Source organism: Rhinoderma darwinii, chromosome 4, assembly GCF_050947455.1.
Source record: "Rhinoderma darwinii isolate aRhiDar2 chromosome 4, aRhiDar2.hap1, whole genome shotgun sequence".
NCBI classification, from domain to species: domain Eukaryota; kingdom Metazoa; phylum Chordata; class Amphibia; order Anura; family Rhinodermatidae; genus Rhinoderma; species Rhinoderma darwinii.
The window spans coordinates 388,305,022-388,329,884 of record NC_134690.1 but is presented as its reverse complement, the minus strand read 5'-3'; the positions used below and the strand labels follow the sequence as shown (position 1 = coordinate 388,329,884).

General features: G+C 43.5%; 1 protein-coding gene across 2 annotated transcripts in view; it reads left to right on the top strand.

Moving 5' to 3' along the window:
* LPGAT1 (lysophosphatidylglycerol acyltransferase 1) overlaps window positions 1-24,863 on the top strand; it is a 72,775-nt gene that overhangs the window by 5,301 nt on the left and 42,611 nt on the right. For both annotated transcript variants that reach the window (XM_075863291.1, XM_075863292.1), the window contains one exon: window positions 4,963-5,227. In XM_075863291.1, the coding sequence (XP_075719406.1) occupies window positions 4,963-5,227 (265 nt within the window). The remainder of the gene's footprint in view (window positions 1-4,962; window positions 5,228-24,863) is intronic.

Here is a 24,863-nt window from a genome sequence, read left to right as displayed (position 1 = left end):
TATGCATGATCGCTTTCATCAGCAGCGAGCAATATTTTATTCATTTACATGAAGAGGTTATTGTATGACTGCTTGTAATAGTCTAAATCTAAATGATTATTACTCTGTGTAAACAGGCCTTAACCCTTTAACGACTGCCAATATGCCTTTTCACGGTGGCCTATGAGAGCACTTATGCCAGAGCGCCGCCTTTTCACGGCGCTGTGGCATAAGCCCGGCACAGGTGTCCCGTGCCGATTAGAGCGGCTGTTGGGCGGTCTAAAGACAGCCGGACACCTGCTCTAACGGGCGGGATCGATATCAATATCGTTCCCACCAGTTTAACCCCTTAAATGCAGCGCTCATTAGCGAGCACTGCATCTAAGTGGTTTTGGAGGGAGGGGGCTCACTCTCTCACCCCACCGGCATCCTGCAATGTAATCGCAGAGTTCCGATGGCTTCTATGGCAGCCGGAGGCCTAACCTTTCCGCCTGTAGTGGATGCCAGAGACATGGCCTAAGGGCTCATGCCCACTTCAGTTATTTTCTTCAGTATGCTATCTGTTTTTTTTTTTTTACGGATAGCACACTGACACATTCATTTCTATGGGGCCAGGTTGTCTTAACGGAACCGTGTGGCCGTTCCGACAAAAATACGACAGGTCCTCCTACTGTCCGTTTTTGACGGAACAGTCTGCTATTTCATGAAGTTTGTCTGTTGAAACAATGGACTGCACGCGGAAGCCATCCGCGTGCGGTCCGTGTTTAACAGATCCGTCATTAGCAGCCGTACGGCAGGCAACATATGAGTGCATGTGGCCTAACAGATGCCTGTCCGTTTTATACTGACAGGCAACAACACGCTGCAATACAGAAGTATTATAAAAGTGATCAGACTATCGCATAGTGGGACTAATAAAAAAGTTATCAAAAAGTTTAGTAAATAAATAAAAACCCCAAGTAAAAAACAAAGAAATGAAAAAAAAAAACACTTTTTCCCTTACAAAATGCTTTATTATGAAAAGAAAACTTTACACATATGTGGTATCACCGCGTCCGTAATGACTCCAACTATAAAGCTATTATGTTATTTAACCCACACGGTGAACACCGAAAAAAAAATAAAAAAATAGCCAGAATTGCTGTTTTCTGTTCATCCTACCTTCAAAAAAATTTGATAAAACGTGATCAAAAAGTCGAGTGTACTCCAAAATGATGCCAATAAAAACTACAAGTCATCCTGCAAAAAAATAAGCCCTCATACAGCTGCATCGGCAAAAAATGAAAGCTACGGCTCTTAAAGAGGCTCTGTCACCAGATTTTGCAGCCCCTATCTGCTATTGCAGCAGATAGGCGCTGCAATGTAGATTACAGTAACGTTTTTATTTTTAAAAAACGAGCATTATGCAAATGAGGCTTGCAAAAGTCCAAGTGGGTGTGTATTATGTGCGTACATCGGGGCGTTTTTAATACTTTTACTAGCTGGGCGCTCTGATGAGAAGTAACATCCTCTTCTCTTCAGAACACCCAGCTTCTGGCAGTGCAGACACAGCCGTGTTCTCGAGAGATCACGCTGTGACGTCACTCACAGGTCCTGCATCGTGTCAGACGAGCGAGGACACATCGGCACCAGAGGCTACAGATGATTCTGCAGCAGCATCGGCGTTTGCAGGTAAGTAGCTACATCGACTTACCTGTAAACGCTGTTGCTGCTGCAGAATCAACTGAAGCCTCTGGTGCCGATGTGTCCGACACGATGCAGGACCTGTGAGTGACGTCACAGATCTGCACTGTCAGAAGCTGGGCGTTCTGAAGAGAAGTGGATGATACTTCTCATCAGAACGCCCAGCTAGTAAAAGTAGTAAACACGCCCCGATGTACGCACATAATACACACCCACTTGGACTTTTACTTTTAAACACACCCACTTGGACTTTTGCAAGCCTCATTTGCATAACTACAAAAATGGTCATAACTTGGCCAAAAATGCTCGTTTTTTAAAAATAAAAACGTTACTGTAATCTACATTGCAGCGCCTATCTGCTGCAATAGCAGACGGGCTGCAAAATCTGGTGACAGAGCCTCTTTAAAGTATGGACACACAAAAGCAAATAATTTTGGAAAAAAAAAGGGTTTTCACTGTGTAAAAGTAGTAACATAAGAAAACGATATAAATTTGGTATAGTCTCAATCGTAACAACCCGCTGAATAAAGTTATTGTGTTATTTATACCACACGGTAAATGGTGTAAATCTAAGACGCAAAAAAAGAATGGCGAAATGTCTATTTTTTTTTCCATTACCCCACAAGAGTTAATAAAAGTTAATCAATAAATTATATGTACCCCAAAATGGTGCTATTAAAAAATACAACTTGTTCCGCAAAAAAACAAGACCTTAAACCGCTATGTCAACGCAAAAATAAAAGTTATAGGTCTTGGAATGCGACGATGAAAAAACATAAAAAATACCTTGGTCATTAAGGGGTTAAGATATAACATACATCTTGTGATGTCCTATATTCACCTTATGTATGCTTAAAGGGGTAGTCCCACCAGCACTGCTCAAGACCCCCCTCCATCAGCCAGAGTGGAGAGTGCTGCAAATAGTGGCTCCCGCTTTGGAGTACTTGGCATAATCATGGTTGCTAATCTGTTTGAAAAGATGCTGTGAGACTCGCCTGCAGAATCGGGGATCAGCGATCAAATCTGAAGCGATCAGTGTGGTTTTTAAACTGGTGGTGTTTCTTAAGGCCCAGACTACACTGAGACCTCTTGTAATCCTACTGATTGATTTTTAGCTATTCAGTGACAGCTGCAGACGCAGTCCACAACTTTGTATACAACGCAATGTATTCGTGCGGACTGCAACTTGATTGTTAAAATCTATCAGCGCTACAAAAAGTCTTGGTGTAGTCCAGGACTTAAGGCTGGTTTCACATGTTGAGTGGCAGTGCCACTTCTGTGAATACCGTCGGAAAATAGTGCAAATTTGTTGCGGTTGCCACTTTGACTGCGATGTGTGAACCTAGCTTTAGGGGCCTACCTGGTTTTTACAACTTTATTTCAATTTGCAGGTTCCCCTAGGATACGTTGTATGTGGGGGTGGGAAAACTTCTTTCTGCTAGGAGCCCCTGATCAGCTGCGTTGTTTGAGATATACGGTGTTTCCGTGCTATGCGTTACAGTGGGAGTAGACTTTAGCTAAGGGGAGGGGGGATTGAAGCGGATACCCTCTATGTATTAGGCTAAGTTCACACAGGGCGGATACACTGTGTAAAAGCACGCAGCGTATCCGCCCTGTTTGGCACAGGGAATTCCGGCCGAAAAACGGCACCAAACTGGTGCAGTTTTCCGCCTGGAATGTCGGCTACGGAAAACTGCAGCACTTAGATGGCCTGCCAGTTCATCCCAGGGGACCACTGCAGCCTGTGATTGGCTACAGCAGCGGTCACATGGGATGAAGCGTCCTCCTAGGAGGCCGGCTTGGAGGAAGAAACAGACTCCTGGGTGAGTATAAGATTTGCTTTGAATTATTTTTTATTTTTTTGCAGAGTTGTGGATTTTTCGGTGGAATCGCTGCGAACCTGCCGCAAAAAAACGCAACAACTGCTATTTGTTGCGGGTTTTACTTCTCCATTGAAATCAATAGGGAAAACCCGCAACAAATAAGCATTTATGCAAATATAATTCTGCACCGCAGGTCAATTTCTGAGTTTTTTACGCTCCGTATTTATGCAGCGCGTGGTATTGGAGTTCTTCAAACATATGCCTTAAAATACTCTTCAGAATACACTTGAAAATCAGCTCCAAAAAACGCCCGGATTCAGAGGCTGTTTTCTCTTGAAATCCGTTTCATATTTTTCTACCTCAAACATAGGATCCGTACAGACTGAGTTTTTGGGCTGTGATTTTGAAATCCCCATTGAACTTTTTTTTTTCCCCAGGTGTCTTTTGGCTGCTCGTGGAAAAAAGAAAGCGGATTAAGTCTCTGACCTCCCATTGAAATCAATGGGAGGCAGAAAAAACCTGTGGTGCTTGTTTTTTGCAGCCGTTTTTGCATTACAATAAACAGCCATGGGCAAAAAAAACGTAAAAAATTAGCCAAAAACACTGGCAATGAAAAATCTGCCTCAAGATTCCTGAAGGATTTGAGGCAGATTTTTCTTCTGCCTGTCAAAAACAAAAAACAAGAAGCCTCTGCGAACTAGGCCTCAGACATGTGGACATAATTTTGAGTTGCATGCAATCTTGTGGACTGCAGCTGTCACTTAAGAGTTAAAATCAATCGGTAGCACAAAAAGCCTGTGTGACCCTGGCTTTAAAATCCCAATGTAGCGCCGTTACACGTGGACCGTATTTACTTGCACTGTACTGTACTTTTGTGTTCGCGTTCTGCACCAAAAATCTGCAGCGTATACGCCGAATATGAACTTGGCCAAAAACGTTTCACTTTTTCCTCCACTCCCTGCTCTTGTGGCTCCACACACATTGTGACTTGTTATGTGGTGTGACCTTGTAGTAATGTCAGGAGGTGACCTGGGCAATGTTATTCTCACTGTGTGTTTTTTTGTGGAGTTGTCTGTTCCTGCGGGAGGGGGGGGGGGGTGTTAGAAGACGGATGTCACAGCTTTGTGATCGTACGAGCTCATCCCTATTAGCAGTGAGGACGTTTTGGCAGCGACAATATGGCCGTTTGACACGCGGTGACTCTTATCAACATTGGCATGTCAACACTGAATTCACACCTGTAGCTGAGGAGTTTTACTTTACACCCCCACCCCCCCTCATTAGTCATTATCAGACCTTCAGTCGTCCTCTTCTGACAAGTTTTGTTTTTGGGAAAGCTACGAAATCCATTTCTTTGCTTCTGGTTGTGTGAGATTCCAGACAAGATGTCTGTCGGGTTTAGTTGGGACTCTGTGGTAAAAAAAAAAATTATATTCGCCCTTTATCTTACTTTTTCTTTTTTTCATTTCTCCCTCAGGCACTGGTTCAGCTCTGCGTGGGCAAGATGGCCGTCACTCTGGAGAGGATCGGGAAGATGGGATTTCTTATTTTCATTATGGTTTTACGGTTCGCCTTCATGGTGGTCAACAACATGTTTGCTATTCCGTCCTACGTATTATATTTAATAGCTCTGCAACCTCTCAGACTTATAGACAGTAAACTGTTCTGGTATATAGAAGGAGTCATGTTTAAATGGCTCTTGGCTATGGTGGCGTCCTGGGGCTGGATAGCGGGTTATACAGGTAAGGTCGCGAGTTCTATGGATATCTGGTTTCTCCATGGTAATCGGAAATGTTTATTTTTGGATGTACATGATTCATGTCCATGGGGGGGGGGGGGGGCACTTATTTTTTTCCATGCATCACTATTCTACGTATTTCCTAAATATGCATTCTAAAGATTATGGGAACTTAAAGGGGTTAATTGGTTCTTTTAAATGTCTACAAGTTCTATTTGGACATATTGATGCCCCCCATAAAGGACCCCTCTATTAGGCCTAATTCACACAGTTTTTTTTTTTCAGGCAGAAAACTGCTTCAGGAGTTTTTTTCGGCGGATTTTTGATTTTTCCAGCATTCTTAGGATCTTTTTTTCCCCCGTGTTTTTTGTCATTGAACCTAATGCAAAAACTGTCGCAAAAAAAACCACTCCAAACGAGAGCCACAGGTTTTTCTGCCTCCCATTAATTTTTTTTATGTGAGGTCAGGGGGAGATCAATGGGAGGGATCTGGGCCTTTTTTTTTTTTTTTTGGGCGTCAATTCCGACGCGGTTTCTACGTCAAAATCCGTGGAGAGGGGGCTTTTGCTCTAGAGGTCTCTACACAGCCGTGTTTTTTAATACTACATTTTGTGGACATGCTGACGGTATAGCCCAGCGACGATCTTGCTGGCAGGGGCGCTGCTTGTAGATAGGGGGGTCGTCCTAGGTGGGTAACTCCTTTTTTAAGGAATTTGTATACCGCTTTTATGATGAAGCACGTTTCTATTATACTCTTGATTCGTAAAGTTTCTCTGCGATCCTCCTGCCCAGCGTGGTCCATTCTATATTTATTTCGCATGCGAGCCCTTTGTTTTCTCGTCCATTGATTTTTCCTGAAATCTGGTGTGACTGTGCTGCCCCGCGGTCAGAACTGAGAAGAGCTGCTGTAGTGACACGGTTGTTGTAAAGTGGTATTTACTGAACCGGTGACATTGCACAGCTAACATTTTCAATCCATTCTCCGTTCACTTCCAAAGCAACAGAAAAAAATTCTGCTGAATGTTAATAGAAATATATCTCTAGTCTAATATATTCTGCATTCAGCTCTCCCTCACTGTCCTCTGAGCTCCCACGATGCTCCACAACATGGAGACCGGAAACTGTGAATGCAGCTTTGGGTGTGAATGGAGTAGGAAACTTGTGACCCCTTGAGTAAGGCAAAGACACACTCTAAATTTTCTGTAAGTTCGTACTGTAAAATGTTGAAAACGTTGCGGCGCTTTGCTATGAGCATGAGAAGCTTGTATCAGTCAAGATGTATACACACACCCGGCCGTACAGGTTGAGCTATTTAAGGTTGGAGTCTTTTATATTTTAAGTACTGAGGTTCTTGAATGCAACGAAGGATCAAGTTTCTGCATTGTTTAAAGGAGCTTTTTAAGCAGTTGCTAAAAGCATTGGGTTCCAAGTCAGCGGAGTTTGCCATGACTGTGACTTTCCATGAGCAGGTCTCTTAAAGGGGAAGGGTCACCTTTTTAAATATCATTCTACATCTTGCATATAGATAGTGCTGGGATGTTTCTGTAACTTCTATAGGTTGTTCTTTGACAAAAGGTCGGCTTTTAGGAACACCCATTTTCCAACCCCCGTTTTCCTAAGGGCGGGACTCCGCAGCTATCAGGCATTTATGGCCTATCCTGTGAACATGCCACAAATGTCTGATGTGTGGGGACAAGCCCTTTAATTTACAGTAGCAGCAATTATGGTCTTTGAGTCAATTACTATTGCTAGACTAATTATGCAAAAACCCTCACTAACTTTGCATGTGATTAGCATGGTTGAAATTTCATAATTTATTTGTGGCGTTCTGGAAAGTTTTTTTTTTTTTGTTTTTTTTTGTAAAAACACCATTTCCCACAATGCAATACAGCAGAACCTACCAATAGGCACTGCTGAGAGTAGAAGCAAAGAAATCTGTATATGATCAAACATTTCCTGTTAGGACTTATGGACTTTATACAGGGGAGTCCCCCACTTGGGACTTTCCCTCTGCGAGACTGAAGGGGAAAGCTCTTAAAGGAGTTTTGCGAGTTATTCCAAAGTGGCAGGTGTAGGAGGGATGAGTTAAATTAAAAAGGAGCCGTTACGCAAAAACTTTTTAAATTGTAAAAAGGATTCAGGAGAACTGGAGAGGTTTCAAAGGCGGGCGACTAAATAATTAAATGGGATGGGGTTGTCGTTTACAATGACAGGCTAGAGAAATTGGGCTTGTTCAGCGTGGAAAAAGACACCTACAGGTGATCTTGACCCGTGAGTATATGCGTGGTCAATGCAGAGAACTAGCACATGATCTGTTCTTTCCAAGGACTTTACAAAGGAACAGGGGATATTCATTGAGTGTGGAAGAAAGACCTTTCAGACGTCCATATAGGAAAGGGTTCTTTACGGTTACAGCAGTCAAACCATGGAATGTCCTACCACAAGAGCTAGTAATGTCAGCATTTGGAAAAGGGCTAGATGTTTGTTTACTGGCGCGACGGCATTGAAGGTTATAACTAATCTAGCAATGAATGACGTGTAATTGAGTAAGGTTGAACTTGATATCTTTTATTAACCTATGTAAGGCTGGATTCACACGAGCACATTACGTCCGTAATGGACGGAACGTATTTCGGCCGGAAGTCCCGGACCGGGGACACTGCAGGGAGCCGGGCTCCTAGCATCATAATTATGTACGATGCTAGGAGTCCCTACCTCTCTGTGGAACTACTGTCCCGTACTGAAAACATGATTACAGTATGGGACAGTTGTCCGGCAGGGACTCCTAGCGTCGTACATAACTATGATGCTAGGAGCCCGGCTCCCTGCACTGTGTTCGGTCCGGGACTTGCGGCCGAAATACATTCCGTCCATTACGGACGTAACATGCTCGTGTGAATCCAGCCTAACTGTTATCCTATACATCCTGCAGTGGCCCCTTAAACATCTGATCGCTGCTGTTTCAAACCCCCCCCCTCCCCTAAAAAAAAAACAAAAAACACTACTACCTCATTAAAAAAAAGGAAAGGGCTGTAGGACTCCAACTTAAAATAAAAAAAGTTCTTGACTATTTTAGCACACGTCATGGCCACACACCTCATCGCTCTACTTTGTGTGTCTGATCCTTTTTTTACGTGATCTCCATTGAACAAAACTGAAGTCTGTAATTCTAGACAAGTCGTAACTACAGATCATAGTAATGACCGCCTGTCCACGAGGGTGACTTGTATTACCACCCGGGGCTTAGGAAGAGAGTAGCATGAAACGAATGCCTTCAGACCAATCCTTAACCCCTTAAAGACCAGGCCCATTTGAGTTTTTTTTCATTTTCATGTTTTACTCCCCGCCTTCCAAAAGCAATAACTTTTTATATTTCTCCGTCAACATAGCCATATGAGGTATTGTTTCTTGCGGGACAAGTTGTAGTTTTTCATGGAAACCATTTATTGCACCGCATAATGTACTGGGAATCTGAAAAAAATTATTTGTGGGGTGAAATTGGCAAAAAACAGCATTTAAAGAGGCTCGGTCACCAGATTCTCAAATCCCTATCTCCTATTGCATGTGATCGGCGCTGCAATGTAGATAACAGTAACTTTTTTTTTTTTTTTTTAAAACGTTCATTTTTGGCCAAGTTATGAGCTATTTTATATATATGCAAATGAGCTTTGAAATGGACAACTGGGCGTGTTTTTTTTCGTATGTCCAACTGGGCGTGTATTGTGTTTTTAACTGGACGTGTTTACTTGTTTTACTAACTGGGCATTGTGAATAGAAGTGTATGATGCTGACGAATCAGTGACCAATCAGCATCATGCACTCCTCTCCATTCATTTACACAGCACATAGTGTTCTTACTAGAACGATGTGCAGCCACATACACAAGTGTCCTGATAATGAATATACAAGACCTCCAGCCTGGACGTCATGTGTATTCAGAATTCTGACACTTCTGAATTCTTTCTGTGAGATTTCCAGCAAGGGAAACGAAATCTCGTTTACCTCGTAATCTCGCGAGATTACGCGTGGCTTGCTGGAATCTCACAGAAAAGATTCAGAAGTGTCAGGATTCTGAATACACAATACACGCCCAATACACGCCCAGTTGTCTATTTCAAAGCTCATTTGCATATATATATAAAATAGCTCATAACTTGGCCAAAAATGAACGTTTTTCAAAAAAAACAAACAAAACGTTACTGTTATCTACATTGCAGCGCCGATCACATGCAATAGGAGATAGGGATTTGAGAATCTGGTGACAGAGCCTCTTTAAAGCATTTTTTGGGGGGTTTTGTTTTTACGGCGTCCATTAAGCGGTAAAAACTACATATTCACCTTATTCTACAGGTTGATATGATTACGGCGATACCAAAATTATGTTTTGTTATATTTTACCACTTTAAAAAAAAAAAACTTATTTTGCTAAAAAAAAAAAAAGTCGCCATATTATTATTTTTTTTTTCTTCATCAATTCAGAGGTGTGAGGGTTTAAATTTCTATTTGTTCGGATTTTTTTTAGACGCGTCGATCGATACTAGTTATGTTAACTTTTTTTTTTTTGGAAAATTATAAAAATCTTTAACTGTTTTTTAAAAAAAAATCTTTTATTCGTCCCCTAGGGGACTTGAAGCAGCGATCGTTTGATTGCTTGCATGATATATCGTGTTTCTGACAGTCTGGTTTGAAGCCCAGCCGGAGGCAGAGCTTCAAAGGAGTACAAAGATGGCGGACCTGGGGGCCTTTATTAGGCCCCCAGGCTGCCATAACAACCACTGTAAACGGCCAATCGTGCCCCCGGGGGGTGCGATGGCGTGTTTGAGGTGGCGCCCCCCTGATTATAAAAAATTTAAACTATTGACCGCGGCATTTAAGGTGTTAAAAGGGCGGAATCAAAGTGATCTTTGTTCCGCCCGTTGCAGTGAGGCGTCGGCTGTATAACGCAGCCATCATCCGCTGTGTATGGAGCGAGCTCAGCCCGTGACACACAGATTCAAGCGCAGGATACAGCTTTTGTCAGGTCGGCGGGAATGACGGCTTCGGTGACAGCGGGTCACGCAGAATTAAGCTGTTATCGATCACATCTAAGGCTTCGTTCACATCTGCATTAGGGGCCTCCGTTGCAGATCCGGCCGAGATTTCCCGGAGACTACAGGCAGCATTCTGCGCTATTGTCTTCGGTAAAATCACGGCCCCCTTCTGCCGGAGGTGTCTGTTGTGCAACGGAAGCGGTGCTTCAGTTATTCCCTTATTCTTCTCCGTCAATGGAACGAAGAGTAAGTTCATAAGTTAATTATTCTTCTTGTTTTTAAAGAATTTTTGTAAACCAGCTTAAAAAAACTCAAACCGATTTTAAAGTCCCCCGTTTTATGTGAGGCCTGGTTACTTTTTTTTGTGGTGTTTTGGGCTGGTCTACACAAAGGTCATGTCTCCGTGTCGCTACATCTGTCACCTTGAGAAGATCACAGGCCCGTACATTGCACTTGTTATCCGATCCTGTATTTAATCATCTCAGGGAGCCGGCCTGGGTTTTTAATAATAAAACAATTTCTTCATAGTTTTCAGCACTTAAGGAAATGTGCTCCCTTCTAGGATAGCGATCCTCTGCAGAGCTCTGTGGGAATGTGGAGAGAAAAATATTTTTTTAAAGGGACAGTAACCGAGGATCTAACGGTTTTGAGAAAAATGCAAAAAATGACATTACATGAAATTGTATTACTTGTCTTAAATATATATCAATAGCAGAACAGAGAATTTCCTTCTGGATTATAGGACACGGTTTTACTTTCGTTTCAGAAGAGTGATGTCCAAACCTGATGAGATTCTCTTCTTCTCCGGAAGATACCAACTGTGAGGATTGAGGGGGGGGGGATTTTATACATCGTGAGAATAGAAGTTCACCTGTTTTGTTGATTTGCTGGTCCTTCGAACACGAGAGGATAGATTTCCCCCCTCTTTTTTTTTTTTTTTTACTCAAAAATTCACAAAGTCTCAGACCTGGTAAATTAATTTGTAATAAGCAACAAATCAGCGAAAAGAGATGTCCTCTGTACTCATGCTGCACGCAGTCTCCCCCTCCCAGTGGACTCTCCCAGCTCAGAAGCAGGAAGTCTGCTGCAAAGTCGTCTCCCTTTCTTAAAGGGCCAGAGCTTTTATCACTAAATTAGAGGACATTGAAAAATGCTCTCAATCATATATATATATATATATATATATATATATATATATATATATATATATATATATATTTGAGAATGGCTTTATTATGTGTCTCATTACTTCATGGGGTTTCCCAGAAGGTAATAGGTCCTCTTTAAGACGAAGGATAGGCCATCAATGTTTTAAGTCCTGGAAAACACAGATGAGAAAATTATAAAAGATCCGGTTGGTTGCTATGATCTTGCGGCTGAGCTGCAATAGTAGACACATCCTGTTGGTAAGGGTGACGCTGTTTCCAGTTTTTTTTATAAATTTTTTTTTTTATATATCACTGGGCAATAATTTTTATGATGTTCAAATGCACAAAAAGATGAACTATAAGACTCTCATTTATCGTTTAGCTAAAATGAGTTTGTGATATTAAAAATTGTCCTTGGCAGTATCGGTAAATAAAAAATGGCGCCTGTAGCAGCATTTTATTATATATGCCTGCTTAGCGCATAGCCCCTGCAAAAGCCATCACTAGGCAACAATGATGTGCCCTGCTAGGGAGGGGAAACTCCTTTACCGTGATTGTACTGATGGAGCTACTACATCACAGGTGCAGGAAGTATTGTCATGGGGATTCTGGCAAAATATCTATTTTTTTAAAAATATGTATACATTTGCAACAGAGCTTTAGTTTTATTGATCTGTTGCCTTTTCTAAAAAAAAATGTTGATCCTTTCTATAGCCAGACCCCACAGTATGGAAGACGGGGTGTTTCCATAGAGCGGACATTTCTCTGTAATCTATCTGTAAAATTGGGAATAATTTTGTAATGCGAATTGTAGCAGAGCTCAGCAGAGATTATCCTGTGTATTGTCCTTTCTGCCGTATCTGTCTGTTTTCTCATCCTATTTGAATTCCCTTTGTGTTTTAGCCGCTCCCACATAAACATATGCGCATCAACTCCCCGGACAAGGAGCCTCCTCTGAGGCCAAATTAATTAGTGTAGCGTTGCCGTCAGATGGCTGCCGTTCTCCTGTGTAGTATTCTGTATGATGATAATGCTCTAAGCGCGCCTCATCGTGTAGGATATCCTCAATGTTTGTATTCTCGAACTGCCTGTGTGTCCATCTCCAGGGTAGGACTAAATAGCTAATCCGTACCGGGGCAGATCTAAGGAATAGTGTTTGTACCGTTTTTTTTTTGTTTTTTTTAACCAATGGTGTCATCCGGGGCTGGCGCCTCCGGTCACATATTAAATGGGAATCATTATCAAAGCACTTTAATAAAAGCCTTGGGCACTCTGTCTATCGCTGTATGGTGCCTCATAAACTGCTATATCAGGCCTCATGGACAGGGCCGGGACTTTAATCACGGGCCGTGATTGCGGGCACGGCTGACAGGAAGCACGGACCGTAAAAAGCAAAAGATAGGACATGTCCTATCTTTTGCGGTACACTTCTACGGCCCGGACACCTTGCCGTACATAAACGGGAAGGTATCCGTGGACAATGGAAGTGAATGCATCCGTAATTGCCTACCGTGAGTGCGGTCTGCAATTATGGACAGTTTTTACGGTCGTGTTCATGGGGCCTCACTGCTCTGCTTAATCCGATGGTATTCGTGACAGGGAGTGTTGTCATGTAGACCATTTTCAATGTGGCTCATGACGCTGGCACCTATTGGTTATTCAGTGAAGATGACTGGACGTTCGAGTCTATGTAAAGGGTAAACTTTTAGGGACGGGCATGCTATTTATTTATTTTTCTCCAGTGTTTGCTTTGTGGCTGCTATTTTTCTAGTTCTGCTTCATTAGGTCTCAGTTATGATCAGTGACTCCGGCTTAGCTGCGTTGCTTATTGGAGTGTGAACGAGTCTGAAATCCTATTCTTTTCAATGGAAAATTTCTTTGCTAAAAGCCAGAGGGTGGAAAAAAACACCAATCTATGTATGTTAACTTTTCTGCTGGTTTGCTAACCATGCCCTATTAAAGGGGTATTCCAACCACACACACTTATCACCGATATACACTGGATAGGTGATAAATGGTAGAATGTTGGATGCTTAAAGGGGTTTTGTGAGGACCAAAAGTTATTAACATTACGCTCGCTAATATACATCCCGTTCGCGCTGATTCTGAGGTTTTCATTGTTTTTTTTTAAATTTTTTTTTTTTTATAGCGCTGCCAGGGGATCGGAAGTCTAGTTGCACAGCCTTCTTTGATGATACGACTCTTCATCACGTGACCGGCCCCGCTGTACTCTATGTACAGTGATTACATAGAGTACAGCGGGGCTGGTCACGCGAGTCGTATCATCAAAGAAGGCTGTGCAACTAGACTTCCCGTCCCCTGGCAGCGTTCTAAAAATCTGAGTACACTGCTAATAATTTTTAGTCCCCACATAACCCCTTCAACCAACATGACCCCCACGAATCACTGGAACTGGGGTCACCAGACACCTGCCGGTTGAGCAGAACTGCAGTCATGCACATACGCTGCTGCTCCATTCATTGTCTATGTGAATACTGCCAACAAAGCATCAGGCATGTTCTACGCTGCCATGATCGTAAGTGGATTCCATACACGTGAGATTGTCGGCCTAAATCGTTCAGTGTGGTCAAAGTTTGTTAAATATGTACGGCCATCTTAACATAAATAAAGAAAACCGATCCGGAGTTGGGGAGTATTGTTGGCCATGGACATAAGACCAACGTTGACCAAAGGATTGTCTGGCTGACATCCTAACCCCGCCCCCCCCGCCCGTCTTTACCAAATTGTCATCACCAAGCTCGTTTGGCTAAATGGGCATGTTAATTCTGTGAATGTCTGGTCCGTGGGGGTTCGACCTTTGAGATCCCCATCGATCCAGAGAACGGGGTCCCTGAGTGCTCTATGTGAATGGAGTGGCAATGGGCACGCTCAGCCACCGCTCCATTCACTTTAAATGGGGCTGCCTGAGTTAGCCAAGCGCTATTTCTGCTAGACCCATTGAAGATGATTATAGGAAGACACTTGAAGATCCATCCTAACTGATCCCTGTTTTCACTAACTGAAGATGTTGGGAGACATTAGGTTGAGTTTGGGATCCAAAGGCAAATATCCAATGTGTATGGCCAGTTTAAGGAGAGGAAAGCAAGAGAGGGTCTAAGTTTTTTTTTTTTTTAGTAAATTTGGCAACTTATTGCCTCTATTTAGAGTAGGAAGAGCAGCTCTGGAGCACAAACTTCTGCTCTAACAAGTGAAACATTGTGCAAGACTAAACTAACAACAACGAGCACATGTAACTTTTCTGTTTGGTCAGAGAGGTGCTTTAATTTATGAATGTTTTTATTAACGGAGTATGTTGGGTTTTTAGAGAACTTGGACCAGAACTACGCAAGGGTGTCCACCCTAGAGACACGGTCTCCCACTGGTTGTAGAATGACTTTTGAGTCCTCCTATGTGGAAATTCACAGAAATAGAACGATTACGTGGGATGTGTATAACCTCTCGTGGCCGCAGCTGTTATCTCGTCACGTCTTGGAGGATCTCGAGTGCTCCAGTCTATATCACATTGAGCAGATGAGTCGGGCTCTCATGAATTATGAAACAACCATTTAAACCGCGCTCCTCATAAAAGCCTTTTACCTGGACGCCTTTTCTTTTTTTTTTTATAAATGACCGGCCTGCTGTAGAGACTTGGAGGGAGCGATTCGGATCTTCTGAGAAGTCACATATGTTTCTATAGTCAGGAACCTTTCGGCATGCAGAATGATCTGTGTTGGTGAATGCCCAGCCTTGCTGCGCTGCCTCGTTTTGCTTCTAAATAAGTGCAAATGCAAAGTGATGTATTTAACTTTTAAAAAAAAAAATATATATTTATACTGATGTAGCAGAGATAAGATTGTGATTTTTGTTTAAAAAAACAAAACACTGAGCCTCACCCCCGTTGACTTGCGTTCTGGCGGCTCCGTACAGGAAATCAAATGCCTGTTCCTGGTCTTTCAGTGCCGATTAGGCCTTATTCACACGGACCTATGTTAGTGAATGGGGCCGTTCAGACTGTCAGTGATTTTTACGCGGCGTATGTGCGCTGCGTAAAACTCACGACATGGCCTATACTTGCTCGTGTTTCGCGCAGCACGTACCCACGGAAGCACTGCCGGGTGCCGCGCGTGATTCGCGCACCAGTAGTAAAATGAATGAAAACAGAAAAGCACAACGTGACAATCATGCAGGCCACGCATCATATGCTGATAACACACGGACCTTTTGCGCGCACAAAACTGACACGTCCATGTGAATAAGGCCTTAGGTTGAGAATGCACGTGATCCCTCCTTCACACTGTGTGTGTGTGTGTGTGTGTGTGTGTGTGTGTGTGTGTGTGTGTGTGTGTGTGTGTGTGTGTGTGTGTGTGTGTGTGTGAGACATGCCCTATCTTCGGGCGTTTCCGCCTCTGACCTCCCATTGACTTCAATGGGAGGCAGAGAAAGCGTATTTCGCGAAAATCGGCGTGCAGGGAGAGGAAAATCTGCCTCAAACTTCCAAACGGAAATTTGAGGCAGATATTCCTCCTGTAAAATACTCAGTGTGAACATAGCCTTATAGTCCAGAGCTGCATTCACAATTCTGCAGGAAATAAGCAGAAAAATTTCCAACAGACAAATCTCTAACCGCTTTAAAGGGTTATTCCCATTTCTGACATCTATGGCATATCCACAGGATAAGGGTATGTTCACACGCAGTGACCAAAAACGTCTGAAAATACGGAGCTGTTTTCACTTGACAATTCAGACGTTTTTTGTAGCAACTCCGCGTATTTCACGGCCGTTATTGGAGCTGTTTTTCAAAGGCGTCAATGAAAAACTGCTCCAAAAACGTCCCAAGAAGTGACATGCACTTCTTTTTCGCGGGCTTCTTTTTACGCGCTATATTTTGACAGCGACGCGTAAAATTACACCTCGTGGGAACAGAACACCGTAAAACCCATTGCAAGCAACGGGCAGGTCCCACCTCTGGAATGTGCACCTATATCGAGAACGGGGGTCACCCAACCCTTGGGCCGCCTGGTGACACCCGTTCTAGATTTGTGTGCGGGTACCAGAGCTGGAACCCGCATCTGTCAGGCATTTATAACGTATTCTGTGGATATGCAAATGTACGAGATTGGAATAACCCTTTAAATGGTTACTGTCGTTTCAACAGCCGAGATAGAAAATGGCAAACTCCGAGACGTTTTTCAAAATGGCAAAAGGTGAATCCGCATATGAGAATGTGATGTGCGGAGCCGGATATAATAATCAGCAGGATCGGATGTATTGAACAAATAATGTTCTCATACTCGCGTTACGGACACCAGGCCGTGGAATCAAGACATGAGATGTTCTAGGAATTGATTGAGAAAGTGACTTTAGAGGAGTATTTTAGCAAATTTGTTAGGCCCCATGCGCTCGACCGTAATTTCGGACGCGTTCATTTCTATGGGCTACGGACACCTTTCCGTATTTTTATGAATGGGTGTCCGTGCCGCAGAAATGATAGAACATTTTCGTTGTTTTTTTTTTGTCCGTAATTACGGCACGGACTCCCCATAGAAGTCTATGGGCGCTCCCGTAGTTATGGAGTCCTTCGGATGTGCATCCGTAGCGGTCTGTAATTATGGAAGCGTTGCTATGCGACCCCAGGGGATTACCCTAGATTCCTCCCCGTTTTTTTTGTGGATTCGTAAATACTGATGCTTTATGGATGCACTACGGACCGTATTTACAGACACCCTTTCGTATATGCGGATGATTTACGGTTAATTATAAATGACCACGGATCCATATTTACGGTTAAATGAAAAATACGGTCGTGTGCATGGGGCCTTATTCCTTATGTATAGAAAGTTACATACAGAAATGTTTTTCCAATATACTATATCCGTTCCTTAACAGTTTCAAGATCTCTGCTTGCTGTCATTCAATAGGAACCTTCATTGTTTAGGCACAAAAATCTATTGGACACACAGGTGCTTGGTTTGTTACAAGACACAACTGATAACTATAGTTAGTACTGAAATTTGTTGTGAACATGTGTGCCCATCACATGACCAGGATTTTCAAGATCTCTGCTTGCAGACATTCAATGGAAATTGTTTACTTCAAGTAGATACAAATCTGTCCTGGTCAGGTGATGGATACACAGGCGCACAGCTCCTTACAGTACAGTTAGACCGTGTTCACACATTTCGACATATATTAATTTCCTGCTACAATGTTGTGCAACTCACGGTAAAAAGACAATTTGAACGTGATTTGTGAAGACCACCTTATCAGAGCCGTGCACCTGTGTCCATCACATGACCAGGACAGATTTTTTTTATTAATTGGAGGAAAATAATCCTGGACAGCAAGCAGAGATCTTGGATCCAGGAGTAATTGATGCAGTAAATAATATACCATTTTTCAATAACTTATACGAAAACATTTATTTGCTGAAACTGTTATACTCCTTTTTAAGCTCTTATTCATTACATTGTTCAAATGTCAAATGTACTTTGCATATTAATTTCAAGAACTCTGCTTGCTGTGAGTTGTATACTCCCAGAGGCTGAAAAGCTGTCTTGGTCATGTGATCACACAAGGGCATGGCTTGTTATAGTATAGTGTAACAGACGTTGACAGCGAATGTTGCCATTTACTGACTGCAAGCAGAGATCTTGAAAACCATTAGACATTAGAATATTGGAGAATTTTTTTTGTTCTGCAATGAATAAGCTTTATTTTCTGAAACAAGAACAGCCCTTTTTAATTTTAATGTCGTTTTTTTTTTTTTTGTATTTTTTTCTCTTTTCTTACCTGTTTGCTCATCAGTGGACAAAGTTCATAATAATATTAATTTCCGCTTTTGCGCAAAATGAGGATATTTAGTAGCATACAGCAGGTGGATGACATCAGCAAGTCTATAGTTGTAATTACGCTGGGAGGTAGAGACGTCCGTAATTCGTCCCCTCCTCTGAGCGTGGTAAGATATGGTGGGCAGAGACTTTACATGTCACCAGCCCTGATCCAGAAAGCCCTGATTCAGAAAACCCTGATCCATGCATATTTAAAACGGTCTACTTAAAAATAAAGGGGGGGGTGATCTAAACATGGAGCTCTGTGATAGAGCTCCGTGCAGCCATATTTAAAGGAATTCAAGGGCTGCCTTTCCCTGGATAAAATGTTTCCCGTGTCTGCCGGGAGTCCGGGGTGCAAAAACTCAGGACATGTCATTTTAGTGTCTGTATTTGCGGCACATACTCGCCCATAGAAGCCTATGGGACAGTAAAAATTACGGACAGGTATGTAGTTTGTCGTTCGGAATTGTGGATATGTTGCCAAGCGACGCTAGGGAATTTGGCTCCTGAGCGATCATGGGACCTACTCGGAGGTTGGGAAAAAACTGGTCACATCTATTCCAGCCTGCCTTTTTTTTTTGTGTGGATCCGTGACTGATGACACACGGTGCTCTACAGAATTTCTATTTTTTAAGAAATGGATCGTAAGTAGACAACGGATCCGTGGTTTTGCAGTCATGTACATTAGTCCTAACTCAAATATTAAATCAAGGGCCTCTAAATGTACATGTTTGCAGTATTTATGTGCTGATAATGTAATCCCTTGATTTAGGACAGGACATCACTTGCTGATATCCAGGAGCCACTAAAGCCGTTCTCCGACCATACGTAAATAGCCACCATCAAAGATTATTGTAATACCAGCCGTTGCTGTGGGAGTGCTGCTGTCGATCACAACTGTCATGTCACCACTTAAAGGGGTATTCCGGTTACAACATGTTATCCCCTATCCACAGGGTAAGGGGTAACTTGCTGATCGGTTGGTATCTGACAGGTCGGACTCCCACCGTTTATGAGAATGGGGACCCTGAAGATGCCCGAACCCCTCATTTGAACCGAGCGGCAGGTCCCTCATGCTCACTGCCGCTCCAATCATTCTCTGACCGCGCCGGAAAAAGCAGAGCGCTGCACTCCATCTCCGGCGCTCCCTTAGAGAATGAATGGAGCGGCAGTGCGCATGGGCATCCTGCCGCTTGATTCAAACGAGGGGTTTGGACAACTTCAGGGTCCCCGTTCTCGTAAACGGTGGGGGTCCTAGCTGTCGGACACCCACCGATCAGCAAGTTACCCCTTACCCTATGGATAGGGGGTAACTTGTAACCGGAATACCTCTTTAAGCTCCGCCTATTGTCAGAAATAATGCTCCATGTGACCTAACTTTAAAACTGTGTATTTTTACGTTCCCATACTAGAGTCTTTAGTTTAAGATCACTATTGTCCTATACGAGGGTCATCACTGTAGTAGCGGGCAGTCTGGTGGCTCAGTGGTTGGCATGGTTGTTTTACAGCACCTGGGTCCTGAGTTCGAATCCAAACGAGAGCAACACCTGTGTGTAAATTGGCTTCTTGCGAAACTGGCGCGTGTATGGGGAATTTAGATCGTGAGCTCCATTTGCGACAGGGACTGATGGCGACAAGTTGTTCAGCGCTGCGGAATATGTCCGCTCTATATAAGCAACAGAAATAAACATAAATTGTGTTTTTAATTACCGGAGTAGTTTCCTGAAATTGAGGAACACTGAAGGATTGTCATTGTGGAGACGTTCTGTGAGCGGTCCCGGAGCTCCGATTACACAGTCTCCTTTATCTGAGAAGTCATTCAGGATTTCCATTTTAATAAGGTGACGGCATCTACTCCGGTCTCCTGTGAATATGGGGTATTGACTAAGAATGGTGACGTACATGCAACCTCCAGGTGACTGCTGCTATATCTGTAGTATCTCTGTGGAAATCGAATGGAGAATTCCATTATGTCCATCGCGTCGGAGTCGTTTCCGTCCTGCCCTATAGATAGTTCTTAAAGGGGTATTCCGGCTTCAGCAGAGCGTTTTATTCATTGTATAAAAAAAGTTATACAAGTTTCTAATATACTTTCTGTATGCATTCCACACACTTTTTTTTTCCAGGTCTCTGCTTGCTGTCATCCATTGGAAACTTGTTAAGGCCCTCATTAAGGCCCTTTTACGCGGGCAAATGAGCGTTCATATGAATGCTCGTTTCCAATCGTTGCCCTGTGTAAACGGGCAACGATCAGCCTATGAACGAGTAAACGCTTGTGTATCGTCTGATTTGTATTGTTTATGCAGCATTAAATATTATCGTTGTCAGCAGCACTTGCCGACACTCTATGGATGAGCGATCGTCCCCGTACATAGGAGCAAACGAGCGCCGATCAACGAGCTGACTCCTTGGGCTTGTTCACACGTGACGGAATAGCTGCAGATTTTCCGTCTGGATTTGACAAAATAAATGTTAAATTCACAGCATGTCCGTTTCTGATTTAGTTCAATGGAGAAGTCAAAATCTGCCACAAAACCAAATTGATGTGGATTTTGCTGTGGATTAATCCGCAACAAAATCCACAGGTGAGAACAATTGTAAGAGAAAAAAAAGTTTAAAATAAAAATACTATACTCCCCTTCCCAATCTTCTGACACTCCCCTGGTAACGCTAGCCTGGTCTCCTGCCAGTCCCTATATCCTGGCCTCCAGCCAATCACAGGCTGCAGTGGTCATACATGTCATCACTGGAGGGCAGGATACAGAGATTGGCGGGGGGGGGGGGGGGGGGGGGCAAGCTTAACGATACCAGTGGAAGGAGAGTATGCAGACTTTTATGTTTTAGCCTATCCACAGCGGCAAATCTTTATATTTTTGCATGGAAATCCTCTTTAAATCATGATGTAGTCCTATTGACTTTTTTTGACTATTGTGCTACGGTTGATATCACGGCTGTAGCGCTGTATATCGGAGTGTGCCCCTCTCCGCCACCAAGTTGTAGTTTCTTTTAAAAAAAGAAGCCAGATTATTATGACACGGTCACCCATTCATTAGATTGGGCACTATGTAATGCCACATTTCTCCTGTAGTGGCCGCTGCAGGGGAAATGTCTGACCGCCTGCCGCTTCCCTCCGTAATAATAGCCGATCACCAAGATATAAGCTGCTAGACCCGAAGTGATCAGCTGATGACAAATGGGTCCTCATTCAGGCCCCATGCGCACGACAGTATTTTTCATCTATAATTACTGACCCATTCATTTCTATGGGCTACAGACACCTTTCCGTATTTTTATGGATGGGTGTCCGTGCCGTATAAATGTCCATAATTACGGCACGTACTCCCCATAGAAGTTTATGGGCGCTTCTATAATTGTAGCCGTCCGTAATTCCGAAAGCGTTGCTAGGCCATGCCAGGTTTGCAGTTGTTGCATGTCATTTGTGGTTTCCATTTTTTCGGATCCGTAAATTACAGATGCACTACGGAACGTATTTACGGACACCATTCCTTTTTATGCCGATTTACCCGTGGGGAAGAAGTTGTCGAGAGTGGGCAACCTTCTTCTGTACTAAAAGCGAAGAAATAATTGCATACATTTTTTTATAAATCTGTTTCCGGCCTCATGCACGACGGCCGCAGACAGCCGCCCACATTCACAGCCCGTGCTGCCATGCAAAGTATGGGAGCATGGACCGTAAAAAACAAAATATAGGACTTGTCCTATCTTTTGCGGTACACTTTTAAGGCCCGGACACCTTCCCGTAAATAAACAGGAAGGTGTCTGTAATCGTGGACCGTAATTGCAGTCCACAAATACGGACGATTTTTACGGTAGTGTGCATGGAGCCTTAAGCATTGGTCATTAAGATGCGCTGATTATGTGCACGAGTGATCGGTGTTGGTTGTATCAACCAAATTATTGGTGCAACTTTGACCACTGGTCTTTCAGCTGACAGCGATCAGCCTTGATGCCACCAATAGAGATCAATTTTGGTTGAGGAGACTCCAGGTAGATCACCGATTCTCGCAGGACAGTCCGTGGGGTCTACTGACTCCCATAGATCCCTGATTGCTGTTTATGGGCAGCCTGATGCGTTGCTTTTGGAATACTATGCCAGCTGTCCACAGCCCTGCCTCTGTAGATGCCCTCCCTTTTGTGTGGGAGTAAGAAAACTGCTGGTGACCCTTTGAATAACTTTCAAGGCTGTGACTAACCGGAGGATTATAATACAAGGCTGTTTCAATATTGTCCCACCCTGGCCTCAATATGGAGGGAGAGCCGTTTTACAACTCTTTGGTTACTTTTTAATTTTGAGCACACGGACGGGCACATGCTTGGCCAGTCATCTGCTCACTTTTTATTATTACTCATTTATTTTAAGGTGCGGCTCAGAGTTTGTGTTGTGGTTAACGGGTAGAACTTTTACGCTGCGTGATGTGAATGTACATTTGACCCTGTGATGTGTAGATGGACTTTTCCGGGCGGAAGCTTTACAATGCTGGATATCAGATGTTTCTTACATTACTGAGGTTTCTGGCACTTTAAACCTTCTGCTGCCAGCTGGACGATTTACACACTTCTGGCATACACCCGAAATATAGAATATAAAAAGTTCTACTTCTACCCATCCCGCACTTTGTACTAAACGGAAGTGCAAGTTTGCATCAAAGCGTAACGACCCCAGGAGACCATGGTGAATAAAATTAATTGGCAGTCGGCACCTCTTGCCAAGCGTAGAGGGCACCCAGCAGCTGTCCTAAGATGGCGCCATTTGTGCATGTTAGCGGAGACCAAAGCAAGAAACGAAATAAAGCAACCACCAATGGACGGTTTGGCTGTAGCTTAGTGGTAGAGGTGCGAAAAGTGAGTACATGGGGGGGCGGGGGAGGCAAGTAGTCTGCTGTGTTGTGGGGGGGGGGGCAAGTAGTCTGCTGTGTTGTGGGGGGGGGGGGGGGCAAGTAGTCTGCTGTGTTGGGGGGGGGGCAAGTAGTCTGCTGTGTTGTGGGGGGGGGCTAGTAGTCTGCTGTGTTGTGGGGGGGGGGGGGGCTAGTAGTCTGCTGTGTTGTGGGGGGGGGGGCTAGTAGTCTGCTGTGTGGTGGGGGGGGGGGGCTAGTAGTCTGCTGTGTTGTGGGGGGGGCTAGTAGTCTGCTGTGTTGTGGGGGGGGCTAGTAGTCTGCTGTGTTGTGTGGGGGGAGGCTAGTAGTATGCCGTGTTGGGGGGGGAGGCTAGTAGTCTTGGCTTCTAGCTTTTGGAGCCGGTTCCTAGACCTGACTAAGATTTGTCCAGGTCTGGCCTACCTGCACATATCAGAACAAAATCGCCAGAGCTGAAGTGCCCAAAATAGTTTTGAGCTGCAAATTTTTTAAAAAAAAGTAATGCCTTTTTATAAAATCCTAGATTACACTCCTTAAAGGGTAACTAAGAGTTTCCACAGCATTTACGGTAGCAGCAAAGTGGATGAGATTTAGAAAATGTCATGCCCACTCTGCGGAAAAAAAAACTGCGGCGTGAACGTTAATAAATTCACCTGCGGTGCCGAATGTCCATTTATGCTGCGTTTTCGTAGCTTTTCTGTTTCAGGGTTTTCTCCATTCAATTCAATGGGGAAACAAAACCCACAACAGAAAGCCAAGTGCTGCTTACAAAAATCGCAACTCTGAAAAAAAAAAAAAATCATACTTACCCAGAACTCCCTGCAGGCCGGCCTCCTGGGATGACATTGCATCCCATGTGACCGCTGCACCCAATCACAGGCTGCAGCGTCACATGGCCTGCAACATACTCTTAGGAGGCCGGTCTATGCGCAGAAGAGGGGGAGGGGCTAAGTATAAACTTGGTGTTTTTGTTTTTTTTCACTGCTGCTTTCCGCAGCGGAAATTCCGCCTGAAAAACCACCACAATGTAGTGCTGTTTTACGGACAATGTGCTGCGGGTTCCAGGTAGAATACGTGGAGTAGTTTATACGCAGCGTTTCAGACCTATGGGAACCCGGCTGTAAATTCTCATGTGGAATCCAGCAGAATCTTTCTAGGTGCCATCGAAGACCATTCTCACGAAGATAATGTTCTTATTTGCCCATCTGGTAGAAGGTGGCATCTGCTGATCTGAGCATGAAATCGGATCCGATGACCCTTCACTTGCTTGCCATGCACTATGGTCCCAATATTCTGCATAAATATATCATAAATGACACATGTGCGTTGTTGGTGGGATTACATTTTAATACAGGACTTTTGTGTTTGTCGTGGAATAAGTTCCTAGTAAATTGTCTGTCACTGATTGTTCCAGTGAAATATTCTCCTGGCCTTAAACTGGAAGTTGTTTCCAAGGGCAGCCAACCGTCTCCAATATCAAAAGCCTTGTACAAACATAATTACATTCGCTAATGATCTGTAAACCCTTCATTTAATAGTTGTGGCGGGCGTGTCATTTCCACAGAGCGCGATTTATAAACTTCCTCTTAAATCTGGATTCAAAAGTTTTTGGATAACTTTTTGCATGTTGGAGAGGTCCTGAATCTCCCTGCAAGCGACAGAAGGTTGATGTCTCAAGACAAAATCTGGATCATTGGACTGTTGGGAATTGTGTTCGCTAGAAAATGTTATTTTTATACTAGAGGGGGTTGGACGTCG